Source organism: Leptidea sinapis, chromosome Z, assembly GCF_905404315.1.
Source record: "Leptidea sinapis chromosome Z, ilLepSina1.1, whole genome shotgun sequence".
NCBI classification, from domain to species: Eukaryota; Metazoa; Arthropoda; class Insecta; order Lepidoptera; family Pieridae; genus Leptidea; species Leptidea sinapis.
Window position 1 is genome coordinate 33,262,356 of NC_066312.1, and position 19,680 is coordinate 33,282,035.

A 19,680-nucleotide genomic window follows, 5' to 3' on the forward strand; every position below is an offset into this window, starting at 1 on the left:
CCAATGTTTTTTAATTTAATATACCTACAATTAACATTTTCCTAAGGCGCCATCTTCACGAGCGAGAGAATCGGTGCGATATTATCGTCGTGCCACATCTTTCTATATAGGTACTCTCTATGAAAGCGTCTACATGCGGCGATGCGACGAGTGGCAATGTGAGCGGGAAATGTCGTATATCCGCGGTATCGTCAAGGAAATGCGGCGATTCCGTTACGTGTCGTCGCGGACACGCTGTGATTCCGCCACGAGTTGCTACGATACGCTGGCGGAATAACCACTCGTTCGTGGAGATTACCCGACGATAGAAGCGCGGACTCGTCTAGATTCTCTCGCTCGTGGATACAGCGCCTAAATGATGAATTCATGGACTGTGCGCCAAATTTGCGCTGAAACGGCCTCAGGCTTAAGCTCTTTTTAAACTGTAGTATTAGACCACGATGGACCAGTGCAAGTTGAACAACCTATAAATTTCTCCAGTGTGTGTAGGTTTTCACAATGTTAAATAGCCCAGTGCTTAGGGAACCTGCCTACTAAGCTAGAGTTCCTGGGTTCGAATCCGGTAGGTAAGGCAAACATTTAAGTGCATGATGAAACTTAATTTAATATTTTTTTATTTATATTATTTCTCTACAGGTTTAACAATTCAAAATTATTTATGAATAAACTCTTTAAGCCTTAGTAATATTTACACCTTAAAATTTGCATAAAACTACAAATATTTTTTTGGACATTTAAAATTAATAAACTATTAAATTTAAATGCTTTTTTTATTGGGAGAGAGATGACCTCGCGCCCCTTGTACCATAATTCACGACAGAAACAAGTTATTCTAACCTAACCTCAAAACAGAATAAAGTTTACAAAAAAGCAATGGTGTGTCTCAAGCCCGCTTTTTTCAAGTGGTGTCATGTACATGTAAAGTACAAGTATTCATACATAAATATAAGTACATTGGTTTTAGTAAAGACAACAATATTCCTAAAAAGAAATTGTGGCTTAGGATGGTCTCAAACTTATCTTCAGGATGCTTTAAACTTGCTTTAGATTATATAAAAAAACAAATAAATGTCTGAGCGTGCAGCTTTATATACCTACAGGATGTAATCGTTAAGCATGACCAAGCGCGATAATTCCATAACTATTAGAGATATCTATATATATATATATATATATATATATATATATATATATATATATATATATATATATATATAAGAGATTTCCACGTATATAGTCACTCATCACGATATCTCTGGAACCATTAGAGCTTATTATGGAAATTTGATAGGCATATTCTTTTCACCGAGTAGAGGTCAGCTAAGAACGGATTTTCCAAAATACCATCCGCAAGAGTTTTTTTTTATTATGAACTGAACTACGTCTGTCGGGTCAGCTAGTTTTTGATATCTGTGACAGCTATGAACAAGCTATAAGACCATCTAAAATAAACTACCTTATAAACAAAATGAGAGTCACAACTTCGTCAGGGCGTAGTGTGCCGTACGGCACTTTCGCTTTTGGTGTATATGAAAGATCTAGTGCCAAAGGGCACTTCCCGATTTTGGAAGATATGTGGATTAAATTTGATAAAAATTGCTTATTTTGATAATGATATTGTTAAGATTTTTTTTGTTACTTTCAATTAGTTATTTAATTCATATATTAATAACAATTATTTATTTTTAAGACATTTTTTCGTACTATTTGCGCAGAGCCGACAGGCAGTACTGGCAGGGTCGCCATGCGATTTTGGAGGTTCGGGTATTGAAGTTATAAATCTGACTGCAATTCTAAGTCCCTTTATTACTCACTACAATAAGTTATATACTTGTTGGAGATATTAGTGGATGCGTATTTATGTGTATAAATGTAACACGCACACTACATTTCCCAATTCTTTATAAGACGACACAACATTATATGAATATCTGTTTCATTTTTCGAAAACTATGAACTTAATCGCAGTTTATAAGCATTTCTATTTAAAGATGTGATTTTTCTACGAAAACGTTGCAGTTCAATAACCTTATTTAATAATAATAATATTGACACAGTTTTACACAAATTATCTTACCCCAAATTAGGCATAGCCTGAACTTAATTTATGGCCGGCAACGCTCCTGTGATTCCTCTGGTGTTGCAAGAGATTGTGGGCGGCGGTGATCACTTAACAACAGGTGACCCGTACTCTCGTTTGTCCTCCTATTCCATAAAAAAAAAACATAAAACTATGGGTTTAAGATAACGATATATTTGAATATTAGAATATACTTACTTAAACATACATAAATATATATAAACATACATCACTCGAAAACAAACATTCATATTCATAAAAAGAGTGCAGCTACCGGGATTAAGAATTTAGAAACTCTAATGAAGTTATCACTAGTAAGTCACATCTTGTTAATAAGAATTTTTTTATACCGTTAAACTTAATTATTTTTTCAGAACTATAGATATTTTTTATTAAGTATGTTAGTCATTAAAAAAATTAAGATAAGTTTTACCACTTAAATTAATACAAAACTATTTATTAGACCAAGTCGTCTAGTGAAAATATATAGTATAACTATAATATATAGGTGTATATTATGTTATAGGTACTTTATCTTATTGTTTTTAAAGTCGTTAAATCCTAGTTTTTTTCTTTTGTGCGTATGTCTAACGGTATAAATGCAAGGTATATAAATGGATGTGTATATAATATATTCTATATTATGTTAACTTTTATTGCCTCATGTCAAGTTATATGTAAATAAAAACTCCTACACCTTTAGGTTAACTGGAAGAGATCGCCTACCATAACTGTTATGTATAAACGGTACCTATATGTATTTTTACTGCAATAAAGTATTTTCATTCATTCATTTCATTATTAGCGTACTTACACTTTGTTCAGATTTTACTCACGTAAAACTTAACTGAGTGTAAGTCAAAGTCAAATAAACTTTATTCACTTAGTGTTAAACTAATCGCTTTTGAATCGTCTCTATAAATATATCTTTTAAATGACTGAATGTACCAAATTTTCAGAACAAGTAGAGCTCGTGAGAAGAATATACTAGAAACTCAACGGCCACTCGTTTCAATCAATAGAGTATTTTGCAATAGCTGTAATATACAAAATAAAGCAGTTTGTAAGGTAGTATATATGAATCATGTTCAAAGTTAAAAGCTAAAATATCATATATTTCATAAAAAGTAATAAAGACTAACCTCCTTATTCATAATAGTCTGCTAACTTAAAGCGTTGCTAATTCTCACTGTCTTCTTCTAGTGACCTAAGTCAGAATGAGAAAAACACTCCTTAGCGGCTGTTTAAAGTTAGCGGACCATTATGAATAAGGGGGTTACTGTAAAAATAAATTTATCGTACATTGGATGAATCAACTTTTACAGCTTGAATTCAATGTTTGTGTAAGGTATGATCGTGATTACTGTTATAATTAGTAATCGTATCGAACAAATACAATGGTTTAGCGTAATCTTTGATTGAGTTTTTATTGTCAATTGACTGCTGAAGTTATGCTGAACTTAACCGAAGACAGCCGAATGCAAAAGCCAAGTTTCGCGTTTTATCATACTCAGCTAAGTTCTACGTGAGCAAAGTCTAAATGCGGTCTATAGATCTGAACCCGAAGGTGAAGCTGGTAGCATGTCGGTGCGGCTAAGTCCGACCAATACAATCGGATTTGGTCCGGCCGAACTATGGGACGCGGTCTGGTAGCGGACCGTATTCGATGGTATGTCGCATTATGCATCACACAAAATTATTATTACTCCCTTCCGGTGGGAGGCTCCTTTGCACAGGAAGCCGGCTGGATTATGGGTACCACAACGGCGCCTATTTCTGCCGTGAAGCAGTAATGTGTAAGCATTTCTGTGTTACGGTCTGAAGTAGCCGTAGCTAGTGAAATTACTGGGCAAATGAGGCTTAACATCTTATGTCTCAAGGTGACGAGCGCAATTGTAGTGCCGCTCAGAATTTTTGGGTTGAGAATCCTGAGCGGCACTGAATTGTAATGGGCATGGCGTATCAATTACCATCAGCTGAACGTCCTGCTCGTCTCGTCCCTTATTATCATAAAAAAAAAATTGGTGCGAGGCGCCCACCGCACGTCCGTTGATCCGGTCCGTTAATCCGACCTGGGTTTGGGCTATATCCTCACTTTCGCTTGTAATTGCCGTTCGAGAAGGTGCTATCCGAGACTTTCAGCCGCCCCTCGATTGTTGAAAGCCACCTTTACCTCCTGTAGTGCTGTGCACCGGTAGATGCTGTTATTTTCACAGTTGTCTTTTAATACGCCTACCAAACAATAATATACAGTCCACTTCGACGATTTACTGGACTCCCGTTAAAATGTTTAATCGACAAAAAAATTATAGTGCTATGAAATTTTAAGTTTAAGGTAAACTTTTTGCATGCTTATTTAAATTGGCCGAATAGATGACACTGCAATAAATTTAAGATCTATAATGTATACTGTATTCAACGCAATAAATACATTTCATTTCACTTCTAATATCGAACAGTCAAAGTGACGAGCGCAATTGGACGTAATTCCAGAAAAACGTTTCAAACCCCAATCATGTAAAATTGAGTTAAGAACACAAAACTGGTCACGTGATTCATATTAACGGACTGACAAAAATTGGCAGCCTTACTGTCACTCTTTAAATGACATCATGACTTAGTAGCCCAACCCACATGTATACACTAATATTTATTCAACTTTACACAAGAATTTCTTAAAATGTGATGTTTGTGACTTGGAAAGCGATTTTCTAGTATTACTTACCTACAGATTAACGTCTTGCCCGTTAAAAAAACGAGACTAAATAAAAAATAGGCAATACTATTATACCTTTTAGTGATTAAATGGGAAAGCTGTACAACAATCTGAGTATTAACTTAACTTATTTCCAGCAGATATAAACAAGATCTCTGAATTATCAGCATCACTGCCTTCAATTTGTTTAATTAACATATCGTTGACAACTACTTAGGTACGAGTACAATGATCGTGTTGTACCTACGTTGTATGCAACAGTTTGTTATAGGTTTCTGATTGGCGCGCGCGCATGTAACATCCTAAATGAGAACAATTGTAATATAAATGCTACAAATACCAAGCGACGCAAAGTGAAACTTGTATTACTGATTCACATTGATTTTGGTGAGTGTCTATTTATTTATTTATTTGGGTACACTTACAGCAATGCACATCAGAACATTGACAATTTAATATTAAAAGTTAGCCATTTTAAAACGTGTCTGTTACAAGAATACGCATAAAAAAGATTTAATTGAAATCTATAAATTACTGTTTTCCGAGATGCACTCACAAATGAAGACCTCTATCGTTTTATTAATAAAGATTATTAGCCGCCAGGACATATCTGTTAAAAATTATGTGCCTAGGTATCTTCTGCGATTAAGGGCCGATTTTTCAATCTTCAGTTAAACAACTAGATAAGAGAAATTCGACGGATAGCGCAATTTCGAATTTTTTAACAGGCAGATAGAAGTTATCGAACGAATTAAGACTAATCGGGTGATTATATTTATCGGCCCCTTTGGGAGCCGGTTAAGAGCTATCGGTGGGATAATTAGGACGTGTTTTTAAGTTTTTTAGGAAAGCCTAACATATATACATTTCTTTATATATACTATATATCACATATAGATGTGTAGATAAGTAATTCTCTAGTTATAAGTGTATTATCTATGCTCATGTCAAAAGATCTAATGATCTAATAACTATCATCTTTTGACGACTACTCACGTAATTTATGTTTTTACTATCTCATATAGTAGAAATTATAATATAATGGATATTTTTGAGAAAATTGACGACTTCGCGAATTGAAGAAGAAATCCATTTCCTCAACTTTGTAAACTCTTCGGACAGAAAAACCAGAGTTGTGAGAGAGAGACCAGATCACAACATTATCTGGAACGATAATGAGTTCTGGAGGAGATTTCGACTAAAAAAAGATACTGTTGCCTACTTAATCTCATTGATTGAGGATAAAATTAAATATGAAACGCAAAGGTTTGTAGTATTTTTTACCTCAATATCATAGAAGTAAGTACCACGAAACCAAATTTAAATTGAAATAAACTGAACAAATATCGTTTATTTGAATTAGAGGTTTGTTGTTATTAATTGTTGTGATAAATGTCTAATGTCAAACAAGCATCCTTTCTCTGTCTTATGCGTTAAATAATATATATGTCCATCTCGCTTGCACGTATGAAGTGTGAGGTTGCTTCGACAATACCACAGACAACTATTCTTACGATAAAAAGCGTTTGAAAAATTCAAAACTCTTAATCGTTAGATAAACAGTAAGTTATTTTATTATCTCGATAGTTATCTGGTAATATATCTGAGGATTGAAAAATCGGCCCTAAGCATAATATTATTTAAAATCAGGTGGAGAATCTTGCGTGCGTACTCAGAGGCAGACAGACAGAAGGCATATTGGCATATATTTACATGTAAAATTGAATAAGTGATATGAGATAAAGGCCCGACCAATATTAGTCTTTTAAAAATGGAGAAGACACTTCTGGTCTTGTGTCTGTTAGAAATTTGTTCTAGGTATACAATATTATTAGGAAGATATTATTTTATTACAAGATGAAGTCATATTCAATTTGTTGATCAACCATTGTTTGTTCTAAGCTCGACGCATTGTTGAAAATATTAGTATTTTTAAATTAAAATGATAAACATTTTATAATTTATACTAAGCAACATAAAAATATTGTTTATGCTTACTTAATACTTACCGAAAGCTATTCATGTCAAACTATATAAGTAGGTTCCTACTGTGTATAATTTTTTATTATATTCAAATCAATGATGGGATATGTGCCTCTTAACACAAAAAAATTGCTTTTGGTCAAAAAAATATATGGACGAGTACCTACAAGAATTTCAATACGATTTGATGAAAGATATTACAAAAGTACCGTCAGTTGGTGATGGCGCTACTGCTGCGACTGCCGAAGACAGCAAGCGTCGCAAATATGTGGGTCTCAGTGAGTCTTACATCGTTGTGCCACTGGAAACCTAAGGGCTGGCAGCTATTTCAGTCAACGGATCAGCCTTGCTATCCAACGTGGAAATGCTGCCAGTATTCTTGGTACGCTTCCCCGTAATGATAGTTTTATTAATTAATGTAATAATAGTATTGTAAATATTGTTATAACTTCTTTTTTGTTTGAATAAATATTTCTCTACTTATATAAAAAAATGATTAAATTTTAGTTTTCAGTAAACAATGGTTCAACAAAATATCCAGATTGGATTGCACCGTATGTCGAATGAAACGGTAAGTTATAATAACATTTTGTATTTTAAAATACCATTAATTAATACATTCTGCATTCGACTATAACATTGCTTAGGTAGGTAGGTATGTGATATTATAAATAAAATACTTTTCAAATGATTAAAATGTGTGTACTTTAACATTAGGTTTTTGCTAAAAAGGGGTTTAAAATGTGCTCTGAAACACGTATCGTCGGGTTAAATAAAATAAAAATGTAACTGTTACATAAAAAAAAATGTAAAAAAAAACAGTAATAATTACACGCGTTAATAAAAGGTATTGCTATGTGATTATTAGTTACATATACATTACTTGGATAGGAAAATCTATCGTCTGAAAAAGGCAGGAAAGCGATCTCGAACAATGAATGCCACCATTGCATTCAGCTCATTCTTGAATAAGATGAAAGCGCTTGTAATCTAAGTCGCATTTTTCCCGAATTTATTTAACTATGACCCAAATTAATTAATTTAAATACATTCTGGATGTTGTCCTCATCGAACACGTCGCAAACGCGGTTAGGGTGAAATCACTGAATCAAATACTGATAACACTTAGCAACCGAATAAATGTTTAGGTACAGTTAGCATTATATATAGTTTTGTTCTACCTTTAACTCATATAGTTTTATGGGAGTAGGGTGACATATATTTTTAGTCAGTCCTAAAACGAAACCAAATATTTAGTAGAGGTAGGTACATAACTAATATTCGGTTTTATCATTAACTTAATTTACTTGTGTGCCCAAACTACCTACCTATAAAAGTATTTATTGAATAAATTCTTAGACTAGTTTTTTCCATCGCCGAGCCACTTGTAATGTAAGTATTTATCTAAAATTTATTTAACAACACCAAAATAAAGAGCGTAGGTTTTAGTAGGTTTTTTCTAGCTCGTGTGGTTTCGACTCTTTCGGAATCCAAGGGTTATAAAACTCTAAAGTCCCTTAACGTTAAGGTACTCTTCCAACAAAATACTTAACAGATACAAGCCGATTTTAACTGTTTATAATCGTTAAATTTAAATCCAAGCCTTGACTGAGGTGATGATTTGAATTTGCATGTGGATAGACTCTGTGAGCAAAAATGTCTGTGGTTGTAACTTTCCGTTTCGCACGTAACTGGAACATATTATTCTCATCTTAAGAAATTATATTTAAAAAGTATGTGTTTCAAAATACAGAAACCGTTACCCACAAGTCTCTTCTAGGATATGACACGCACTGTTCCACTGTAGAAAACAAAATAATTACGTCATTGAAGTAGTTAATCCACAGTATTTTCTTTGATTAACGCGAATGTTTTATTAAATTAGAAATGTAACTTTTACACAAAAATCTAAAATAAAAACAGTTACAATTACACGCGTTTTAATCCTTTAAAAGTGTTTTATTTAAATTAAATAATCCATTCACATCCCATCTATATCAAATGAAATGGTCAGAAACTTAAAAAATCATCGCACGATTTGGCAAAATTAGTTATTAGTGCTTCGAATAACTTCACTTGGGTAGCAAAATTTTAGTTAAAAAATAATAAAGTTAAATTCTAATATCCGACAACTATCAGATTTTATTCTTTAGTCACGATCTTGTCGCAAGGATATTATATTATTATTTGTACAGATGTGAAGAAAGTGTCGCAAAAAGTAATAAATAATAAGGTTTCTTTTTCATATAATTAAATGGTTTCTTCTTACCAGGAGGCAAGAGATGCGTTGCCGGCCTTTAAGTATGATATCATCCCCACCATCTAAATGTGTGGCGGTCCTCCACAGTGCGGTTTTCAAGAAGGTTTCTTCCACGTTCTACAAAGCTGTGGAATAAACTTACTTGTGCGGTGTTTCCGGGACGATACGACATTGGTACCTTCAAAGAAAGCGCGTATACCTTCCTTAAAGGCCGGAAACGCTCCTTGCAAGAGAACTTGGGCGGCGGTGATCACTTAACAACAGGTGACCCGTACGCTCGTTTGTCCTCCTTTTCCATAAAAAAAAAGTGGGTAGTATATCTTGATGGTCTAAAGTCTCGTTTAAAGAATTTGAATTTTGATGTAACACCGGACAGGTGGTGGGATTCGGCTTCTAGTATCAACCAGAGAGAGAGAGCTCCCATTTCTACGCATCGCTATGGCTTGACCGTCGATGAACGGTTTGTGATGATGAGTCTGAAACTCAGCGTAGTTATATTCACGAGGGTTTCAGTTAAATATTAAAAGACTATGAAGTTTCCTACCCAAACTATTTTAAATCTTTGGTTACTAATTATGGCAAACTAATTTGGGCAAATGTATGTAATGTATGTATTAAAGTCCCAGCCTATATTACGACGTTGTGTCAAACATATTTAAAAGTAAAGATTTTTTAGTAGTTCTTATTAGTCAACTCGGCAAGATTATGATTATGTACCGGATTTGAACATTAAATATAATACATAAACATAAACTAAATTCAAAAGAATTGTTAAAAACATTTGTGGAGTAAAGTAACCTTTACATAATATGAAAATGATACCATAGATTGGGAATGGAGCGACTGCCCTCTTATTAAATAATAAGTTTTATTGTACGATACTACATATTAACCATATATCGATATACCGTATTTAATGAAAAAATTAGTCTGAGGCATACTTTTTGGTATGGGTGGTTTGACTTTCAATATATTATAATATCCTATTTTGATTCAAAATATTTCAGTTATACATAATATAAAAATGCACCACCTATGAATATGATTATTCATCAAGCAAATGACATCAGATTTAACATCTATCACGTTTCAACCCTTAGATCTCAGGGTTACTGCTACCACTAAGCTATGGGTTCACTTGGTAGTCACAATCATTATTTATGCTTACTGATTTAAAGTTAAAATCACGGCATATATGCCTAAATAATACGCAATCAAAACCTACAAATACAAATGCTTTTGCAAGGTCTTGTTATAAACAATTTGTTTATTTAAAATGTTAACATACACGAGGAGACACATATTAGTATATGTTTACCGATTCCTACTCATTCTCCATGTACGTGTTCACTTAGAGTAATAATTGTAAATATATGCAGTATGAACCTCGTAGTTTTTTAGTATTTTATTTGATGATGAAGATTTATAATATAATAGAATTAAATGAAATTTATTTATTCATTTCGGTACAATTTTTGCACTTATGAAAGTCCATCGCCCATCGGTTCAAGAGTCCTTGGTCTGATAAGAACCGGCCAGAAACTAAACAGTTTCATTCTCCCTTTACAGTTTTCACAGTATCAAATTGATATTTCGTATTCAATAAATATTAAAGTGAAATATTAAAGTGGCGAAAAATGTTTTAGACATGTGTGTTGAAGATTCATTTATTAGGTTAAAATGGTTAACTGACTTGTAGCATTGTTTAAATTTATCGACACACTCATGACTATCGTATAATTAGGGCACATCACTATCGCACTCCTGAACTATGCATTCAACTCGCGAGTTATCTCCATCTGCTTTCATTCAGTAATTAGTTATGCTCCTTTCTGTATAGCCCGTGCCAATAAAGAAACGAATCTAAAATGGCGACCACTATAGATTCGCTCTCACTCCCACGTAGAACATCACCTATCTGCTATCCCTATTTTGTTGTAAGACCGACCTGTATCGCCGCTTTTTAGAATCGTTTCATTATTGGCTATAATATTGATGTAGACACATTAATATTTAGCAAGTATGTTTATTAATTTAACTATTAATAATTTATTATGGTCGAGTTTAATACTGACTTTAACTACCTATAAAACGTGAGTTTTATTATGTATTATTGATGAGTCATAGTAATTAGAAGCATTGGTATCATACATATTAATTGAGAGGCAAATTATGATCGATAAGCAAGTTATCTTTAGTGCACAGTAATAAATTAACTGCTTGGTAACCTAAATAGTTATTATTCTATAACATTAAGAATATCTAAGTAGGTTACAGCTATTAATAAAAACCATAGTATATATTTTATTTATTTTATTAGCTGTGGTGTAGATCGTTTCAGTAGTAAACTGGGAGTCGAGTTTTGAGCGCTCGAATGAAAACACGAAATAATTCTCACGAACGAAAAATTTGATGAATTAATTTTAATTTTATTTTTTATGAAAGAGAAGGAGCAACGAGATGATCAACTCGGCCCCAACTCTCTTGTAACACCAGCGAAATCACAAGCGCGTTGCTTTAAAAAAGCTAAAAATCATCGAATGAACGTCATATGAATTTGACAATTTGACACATCTGTGTATAAAAAAGTGTCCGCCAAAATGCATTAAATTAGGGTGGTGCTACATTAGCATCAGGGTAGATCTTAAAAGCAGCGCCAAATTAAAATTCACTCCAGGTGCACGTTTCATTTATATGCATTACATTTATTTATATGTGGAACGTAAATTATTGAAATTTTCAATCATTAACAATAATATTAAATTTTTAACGCGGCATATTTCAATTCGTTTACAATTGCTACACTCATACTTCATACCATACTCTTTGCCTACACCAGTGTGGAAGATTTGTGAACTGTTCCTACAGCATAAGCTACACTTTCAACTTTTCTCCCATATGAGATGATTCTCCTTGCCTCTACCCTCCATAGTAGGGGGCAAGGATCGAAGCGGGGCGTACTATGGTAAGAGTATAAAAGATTGTAAAAACGAAGCTTAATTTTTTGTTTTGATATTGAGGAACTTGCGCGGCGATCGTTTGAAATATAACGGCAATATGAATAAATTTAGAATGTCAAAGTGAAAAGGATTTAAATCTTTTAAGAGAAATTTAATAAGAACCTATTGAATTGGAATATTTTTTTCTTATAGTTGCAAATAGCAGAAGAGTTACCATTATTAGATATACTGAAACCAATGACGTGCTATACATACAAGTATAAGGACATGAAATCAATAACGGCCGTTTTCAATAACCTATCCTTAGTTTAACTTACTAGAGGTAGACAAATCTATCCTTTTACACTTACTTACATTTCAATAACCTATCGAAATAAAGCATTGGACATAACTATGGATAGATAGATAAGATTAAACGGTGACAGTAATGTATCCGTAACTAGAGATATGTTATTGACAACGGCCGTGAATGATTCACATTGCTGCTTATTGACCAAGAATATTTTAAACAAGTGGTGTAAATGCGGCAATGTATATACATAGCAGTCGAAGTTTACTATGGTGTAATTTATGGTATGTTCCATATTTCGGCTTTGTTTTTATACGACGTGATTTGTCTATACGTATTGAATGTAATTGACTGAAACACAATATATTTACGCGTTGTTTCACAGCATGGCAAGGCACATGTTATCTCGGCTATATTACTTGTTAGAAATTCTTATTAAGGCCTCGCCTTGTTCAGGCCTCTCCATTTTATTGACCTCAAAAACCGCCTAATGGTTTTTGAGGGTGATTCGGCTTACAATATTTTTATACCTCATATTATCGGGTTTTGAGCAAATAAATTATCATTTTATTCAATGGAAGTGTGTAAGTCTTAGAGTAACATCTTATTAAAATAAATTAGTTGAGCGGAGATTAGCCGGAAGAAACAGACATACAGACAAAATATACATTGGTTTTAATAAAGCCATGTGCATAAAGTTAAATTGAAATTTGATTATTTTTATTCAAAATAGGATATGATATAACTTATTGAAAGTCAAAAACTACCACACATTTAAAAATGTATGCCGCAGACCTGAGAAAACGGGCGCAAAAAAAAAATACTGTCCAAAGTAACTATTTCTCACGCACGAAGTCGCGGGTAAAAGCTAGTATGTTATAACTTATGGTCACACTAAAGCTTTTTAACAATTCCTTTGAATTTCGTAATAGGTACATTTTTTTTAACATTTTCTGGGATCTTGTTGTAAAAGAATATACATCGCCCCGCAAAAGACTTACTAACTCGACTTAACCGAAAGTTGTTATTTCTACATTATAAAACACTGTGCAATTTCATTTATATGTATATATCTGTGTACAATAGAAAATCTGTATGTTTTATGGATTTTTATGTTTTAGTATGATATTCATGTACCAGGAGAGGATGAGCAACGCAAAGGTAATGTGACGTACGGCATCGACGATACTCCGCCTTGGTACCTTTGTATATTTATGGCGTTACAAGTAAGTAACTACAATATTGCATTGAATAACTTAACAATATTGTGTGGTAAAGGAGACTATAACATAAATGACTGTCTTAATGATATCACATATAGGGAATGGAGCGACCGCCCTCAGGCTATTAAATAATAAGTTTTTTTGTACGATACTACATTGTAACCATATTTTTTATAAAAAATAAAGAAGCACGCTGAGTTTCTTGCGCCCGTTCTTCTCAGGTCTGAAACATACTTTTTCGAATGGGTGGTGGTTTTTGACTTTCAATAAGTGATATCATACCCTATTTTGAATAAATATATTTGAATTTTAATAAAATTGGACAAAATGCTGTTCAGCTTCAGTTTGCTGATGACTCGCTTACATACACAAATAAAATTTGAAAAACAAAATTTTATGAACGATGCGGGATTCCAACCCACGACCTCCGGCGTTCCGTGCCGGTGCTCTAACCAACTGAGCTAACCGTTCGAGTACCGCCTCGCTACAAAATTCTGTTTGCTTTGTTCAACTCTCAGGTTGTGGCTTCATCTACAGGATCTACTTTACAGTTGATAACCTTTTCAACCCCAATATTTGCATATTAGGAAATTGACTTGAGATGTCGCTCTTGTAAATCTAAACAATATGTTATGTTTTTAAAGTGATAACCCTCACTTCTAGGATTAATACACAAATAAAATTTTGAAAAACAAAATTTTATGAACGATGCGGAATTCGAACCCACGACCTCCGGCGTTCCGTGCCGGTGCTCTAACCAACTGAGCTAACCGTTCGAGTACCGCCTCGCTACAAAATTCTGTTTGCTTTGTTCAACTCTCAGGTTGTGGCTTCATCTACAGGATCTACTTTACAGTTGATAACCTTTTCAACCCCAATATTTGCATATTAGGAAATTGACTTGAGATGTCGCTCTTGTAAATCTAAACAATATGTTATGTTTTTAAAGTGATAACCCTCACTTCTAGGATTAATACACAAATAAAATTTTGAAAAACAAAATTTTATGAACGATGCGGAATTCGAACCCACGACCTCCGGCGTTCCGTGCCGGTGCTCTAACCAACTGAGCTAACCGTTCGAGTACCGCCTCGCTACAAAATTCTGTTTGCTTTGTTCAACTCTCAGGTTGTGGCTTCATCTACAGGATCTACTTTACAGTTGATAACCTGCTTTTCTCGCATACATACTTGACTTCTGCCTTGCAAACTATGTGTTGAAAATAGAAACAATTTTACCATAATGTTCCATAACATACAATTAATATATATATTGATTTAGTTTCGTATTTTTATAACATAATAAACCTAATATTTAGAAAAGCCAACATCAGACTAAAGCTGAACAGCGTTTTGTCAATAATTGATTTATTGTATGTTATCTTGTCATTTTTTAAGTAAGCATTTTATTTGATGTTAATTCGTAGTTATATTGTCCCTCCCTGTTAATTGTGGTGAAATGCGTGGCGTTGTGTGAAGACATCGCTTCATTGTGTGTCGTCTACCGCATCTATTACGGGGAATGTTCAGAAGAGCTGTCTCACCTAACTCCTGCCACCGAATTCCACCTTCGCACGACACGCCATATATTAGGATATCAGTCTCACCATCTGTATGTGTGGCGTTCCTCCACATTACGGTTTTCAAACAACTTTCTTCCACGTGCAACCAAGATGTGGAATGAGCTTCGTCGTGCGGTGTTTCCGGGGCGATATGTCAAGAAAAGCGTGTATACAGTATACCTTTCTACAAGCCCGGCAACGCTCCTGTAATTCCTCTGGTGTTTCAAGAGGATGTGAGCGACAGTGATCACTACGCTCGTTTGTCCTCTTCTTCCATAAAAAAATTCAAAATTTAAACGATCTTCTTATAGACAGCTTTCAGTTACCTAGTTATTATTTACCTAGAGACAAATACAATACAATAATATACTACTGCCAATATAAAATATAACGACATTAGCAACGCCTAGAACACAGCTTAAAATCGTTTCCAAAGTCAAAGTCAAATAAATTTTATTCAATTGGGCTTAAACTATACGCTTTTGATTTGTTACGATAAAAATTTCTTTTTGATTACTGAATCTACCATATGAGAAGAACATAAGAAACTCAAGGGCGACTCTTTTCAATCAAATAGAATATTTTACAATGGTTGTAATATAAATAACAAATTAGTTTGTAAGGTGCTGCATCCAATATATGAAACGTGTTTAAATAATGTCAAATTTTTCATAAAAAGTAATAATGAATAAACTGTACAAATTATCGTATACTGGATGCATCAACATTTAAAGCTTGAATTCATTGTTTGTGTGAGGATGCTTCGTGAACATGATAGTCGTGATTATTGTCATAATTAGTAATTGCATCCAACAAATACAATGATTTATTAACTATAACAGATCGACCTGGCACCACAAGCAGCACCCGTTCAAGAGTTTCTTGTTTGTAAACCTTTACTTTGTTTTCTAGATTGTTACTGAATATTCCTTTATTTATTTAATATTTCACATGATTCTTTCATTCTTTCAGCATTATCTTACGATGATTGGCGCTATAGTAGCGATACCCTTTATTCTGTGTCCAGCTCTGTGCATGGAGGAGACAGACCCCGATAGATCTAATATAATATCAACAATGATTTTCGTCACAGGTTTGAACGGTCTTTTTAAATTATTTAAACCTTGCAAATTTGTATGTCTTGCATCATCAAGTGCTGGTTAAATGAATATATATAATAAATGTAGTATATAATAAATGTAAATATTATAAAAATGGATGGACGCTTGTGATTTCACAGATAATAGGGAAACGTTTTTTATGGAAAAGGAGGACAAACGAGCGTACGGGTCACCTAGTGTTAAGTGATTGCTTGTTTTTTGTTTGCTTGCAACACCAGAGGAATCACAGGAGAGTTACCGGGTCTTAAAGAAGGTGTAAGCGTTTTTTGAAGGTACCCATGTCATATCGTGCCAACAACACCGCACAAGGATGCTCATTCCACAGCTTTTTTGCAAAGTAAACATTACAAGTATAAAATGTAGACTGTCATTGGCTTGTCAAAATATTCCATTTTCTGGCAATTTTTTATATGGGGTTAAAAATTTAACCTTAATTGCAATGTATTACGAGAAAATAGTTTTACATTTATTACCACATAAATGAATCAGCAACTTTGTGGAACCTAAGATTTGGAACGGCGATCCTTTTTGGTAACAAAAAGAATACACTTGCACTAGACATAAATAATATATCTGTTTATTTCTCCTCACAAAAAATCTTTAACTAATTCGGTAGATAAATAAGTGTGACATTTATCAACAGATGGTATTTGTTAGGAGACGGTGTCTGAAGTAGGTTGACCATGTATAACAGATCACAGGAGGGGTGCCGGGTGAGCCCTAGATTGCAGTATCAGAATTTGTAAAACTATACATAGGTATACTATAGCTAGAAAAGCATTAAAATTACTATACATTATGTGTAAGCAAAAATGTGTGTTTGTGTGAGATATTGCAAATGTAATCTTTGAAAACTCTTATAATAACGAGAATCTCAAGTTTTACAGATTAATTAAACCTTGAAGGTGTCGTCGGATGTATTGCTTTATCGTGTTTATGTTCTTTATCTTTATTACAAACTGCATACAGATTATGAAAGACTTATAATTATTAATCCATTACTACATTCTGTACACGGGAATCGCACCCAGTGACTTACTTGTCCTTTGGGTTTAAATTGTGTCGACTTGGTTGTCTACATCATTTCGTCCTTTTCACACAATTATAGAACGTTCGCTCGAGTTCATAGAACGTTCTTATCTCCCTTCTCTCTCGCACATCATGCCTTACTTGTCATGCAGGCTAGATGTTCACTCTAGAATGTCCCTTCACTAAAGAGGCATAACCAGTTCTGGTAATGCCTGAATACGGATTTTTTAAGAAAATTACCAAGTAAGTTAACTTGCTCTGAAACTGCCTGAAAATAGCCTCCTGAAAACAAGGGCAACTAAGTGTTATTATTACATTGATATGATTATATAATCCTATTCTGTTTGTTAGTTTAGTGTTCAAGATAGCTACGTTGTATACTCACGATATGTTAGTAACTTTGTTTTGACATTTGAATCTGCATTGTTGAAAGTAGCTGTTAATAGTTCGCCGCCATTTTTTTCGACGTATTCACAGCTGTCTCACACAGTCACAGTCTATCTAGACATCTGTTTTGGTGATTATTGAGTATGTATACTAAACTCATTTGAAAATTAGAAGTTACATAGTCATAGTAAAGTTTTGAAGTTTTCATTTGTAGGTCTGATTACATGGCTACAAACAACATTTGGCTGCCGTCTACCAATCGTCCAGGGCGGTACCATCTCATTTCTGGTGCCAACCCTCGCGATCCTGGGCTTGCCCGCGTGGAAGTGTCCGGACGAAGCGACACTGACTGCGATGAGCCACGAGCAGCGACAGGCCGTATGGATGAGCAGAATGTGTGAGCTATCTGGCGCTATTGCAGTATCAGCACTCTTCCAAGTTATCGGAGGTATACTTAAGGCAAAGTGCAAACTACTGTATAGTGAAAAAGTCCAAATTTATAACTCACAGACGCGGGGCGTCTCGTTAGGAGACTCGGATCTCGGGCCGACTGCGTGTGAGGGTGGAAGGAGTGATACTAATATTAATATTAGCCAACAGCCCATTCTTTGATAACACATCTTCCTTTTTTATGACAATAAGGGTTGAGACGAGCTCCTGCTCGTCTCTTGAACGTCTTCGTTCAGCTGATTATAATTGAACACCCTGCCTATTACAATGCAGTGCCGCTCAGAATTCTCGAAAAATCCAAAAATTCTGAGTTGCACTTCAATTGTGCCATTGTCTCATTTGACCAGTAATTTCACTAGCTACGGCGCCCTTCAGACCGAAACACAATAATGCTTTCACATTACTGGCAAAATGAAAAGGCGCCGTTGTGGTACCAATCATCTAGCCGGCATCGTGTGCAAAGGAGCCTCCCACTGGTAAACTTCCGGATATAACGTCAAAATGCACCCGCATCATGTTGACGTCTGGCATTCTACAACCGAGCTGCTTGCGAGAAATTTCGTGCCTTGCACAGCCACTTTATGGACTCACGTTAGCGGCTGCAGTTTTCTCGAACCACGACTTAGGGACCTTCAAGATTAGATCATACTCCCAAGGCCGGCAACGCTTGACTTCTTCTTGACTGAAGGACCAGGTGTTGCGGATGCCCATGGGAGGTTTCCTCACAATGTTCCATCACGTGAGCCTCTTCCCCATTTGCCCCCTTTTATTAAAAAAAAAGCAATAAATAGTTATTTACAGTGTAAACAACTTATCTGTGAACTGATGGGAGTCGCCAAAGTCGGGGAATATTTAACGCTTAAAATTCAGAAGTATCGCAAAAACAGACGGAACACTCGAAAGTAGTAGACACTGACAGTCGAATGACATTTCAACATGGCGACCGTAGTAGTTCCTATTATTGCCACTTCACAGATAACTTGGTATTACTATAAAAGAGCGATAATAAAGAATATTTTGAAGTTGAGAGAGTTCCATTTGCTTCCAAATCAAAATAAAAAATTCAAAATCAATTCAGTTATAAAGAATTAATTTTAGGACTTTCTACCTCAAATCACGTATTACTAAATGTTAATTAACATCGGATAGGTAGTTTAGCCGTGAAACAGTAACATTCAGACAGGGAGATTTCCACAATTATAGTGCTACTTGCTGGTCGAACATATTTTATTTATTTATTTATTTATGAAAACAATGGACGAGACGAGCCGGACGTTCAGCTGATGGTAATTGATACGCCCTGTCCATTATAATGCAGTGCCGCTCAAGAATATTGAAAAATTCAAAAATTCTGAGCGGCACTACAACTGCGCTCGTCACCTTGAGACATAAGATGTCAAGTCTCTTTTGGCCAGTAATTTCACTAGATACGGCGCTCTTCAGGCCGAATCACAGTAATGATTACACATTTGGACAAAAACACCACCCTTTTCACTTTCCTCAACTACCCGACAAGTGTAGTGGCTGGAGAGAATTTAGGTTACAGTTTGGAAGACTTAGCTTAGTATGTCTCTTTAGTTTTAATGTGTGAATATTATGAGTGTTTTTTAATTATTATTAT

At 34.6% G+C, this 19,680-nt stretch overlaps 1 protein-coding gene across 2 annotated transcripts in view; it reads left to right on the forward strand.

Moving 5' to 3' along the window:
• The first annotated feature begins 5,062 nt into the window (after positions 1-5,062).
• The window catches only part of LOC126979147 (solute carrier family 23 member 2), a 34,831-nt gene continuing 20,213 nt past the window's right edge, over positions 5,063-19,680 (forward strand). Inside the window, exons 1-5 of one of the 2 annotated variants that reach the window (XM_050828383.1) lie at positions 5,063-5,183; positions 7,294-7,350; positions 13,410-13,514; positions 16,045-16,165; positions 17,824-18,057. In XM_050828383.1, the coding sequence (XP_050684340.1) occupies positions 7,300-7,350; positions 13,410-13,514; positions 16,045-16,165; positions 17,824-18,057 (511 nt within the window). In that variant the 5' untranslated portion in view covers positions 5,063-5,183; positions 7,294-7,299. Of the gene's footprint in view, positions 5,184-7,286; positions 7,351-13,409; positions 13,515-16,044; positions 16,166-17,823; positions 18,058-19,680 lie in introns of both variants that reach the window. The other variant, XM_050828382.1, reaches the window with a different exon arrangement.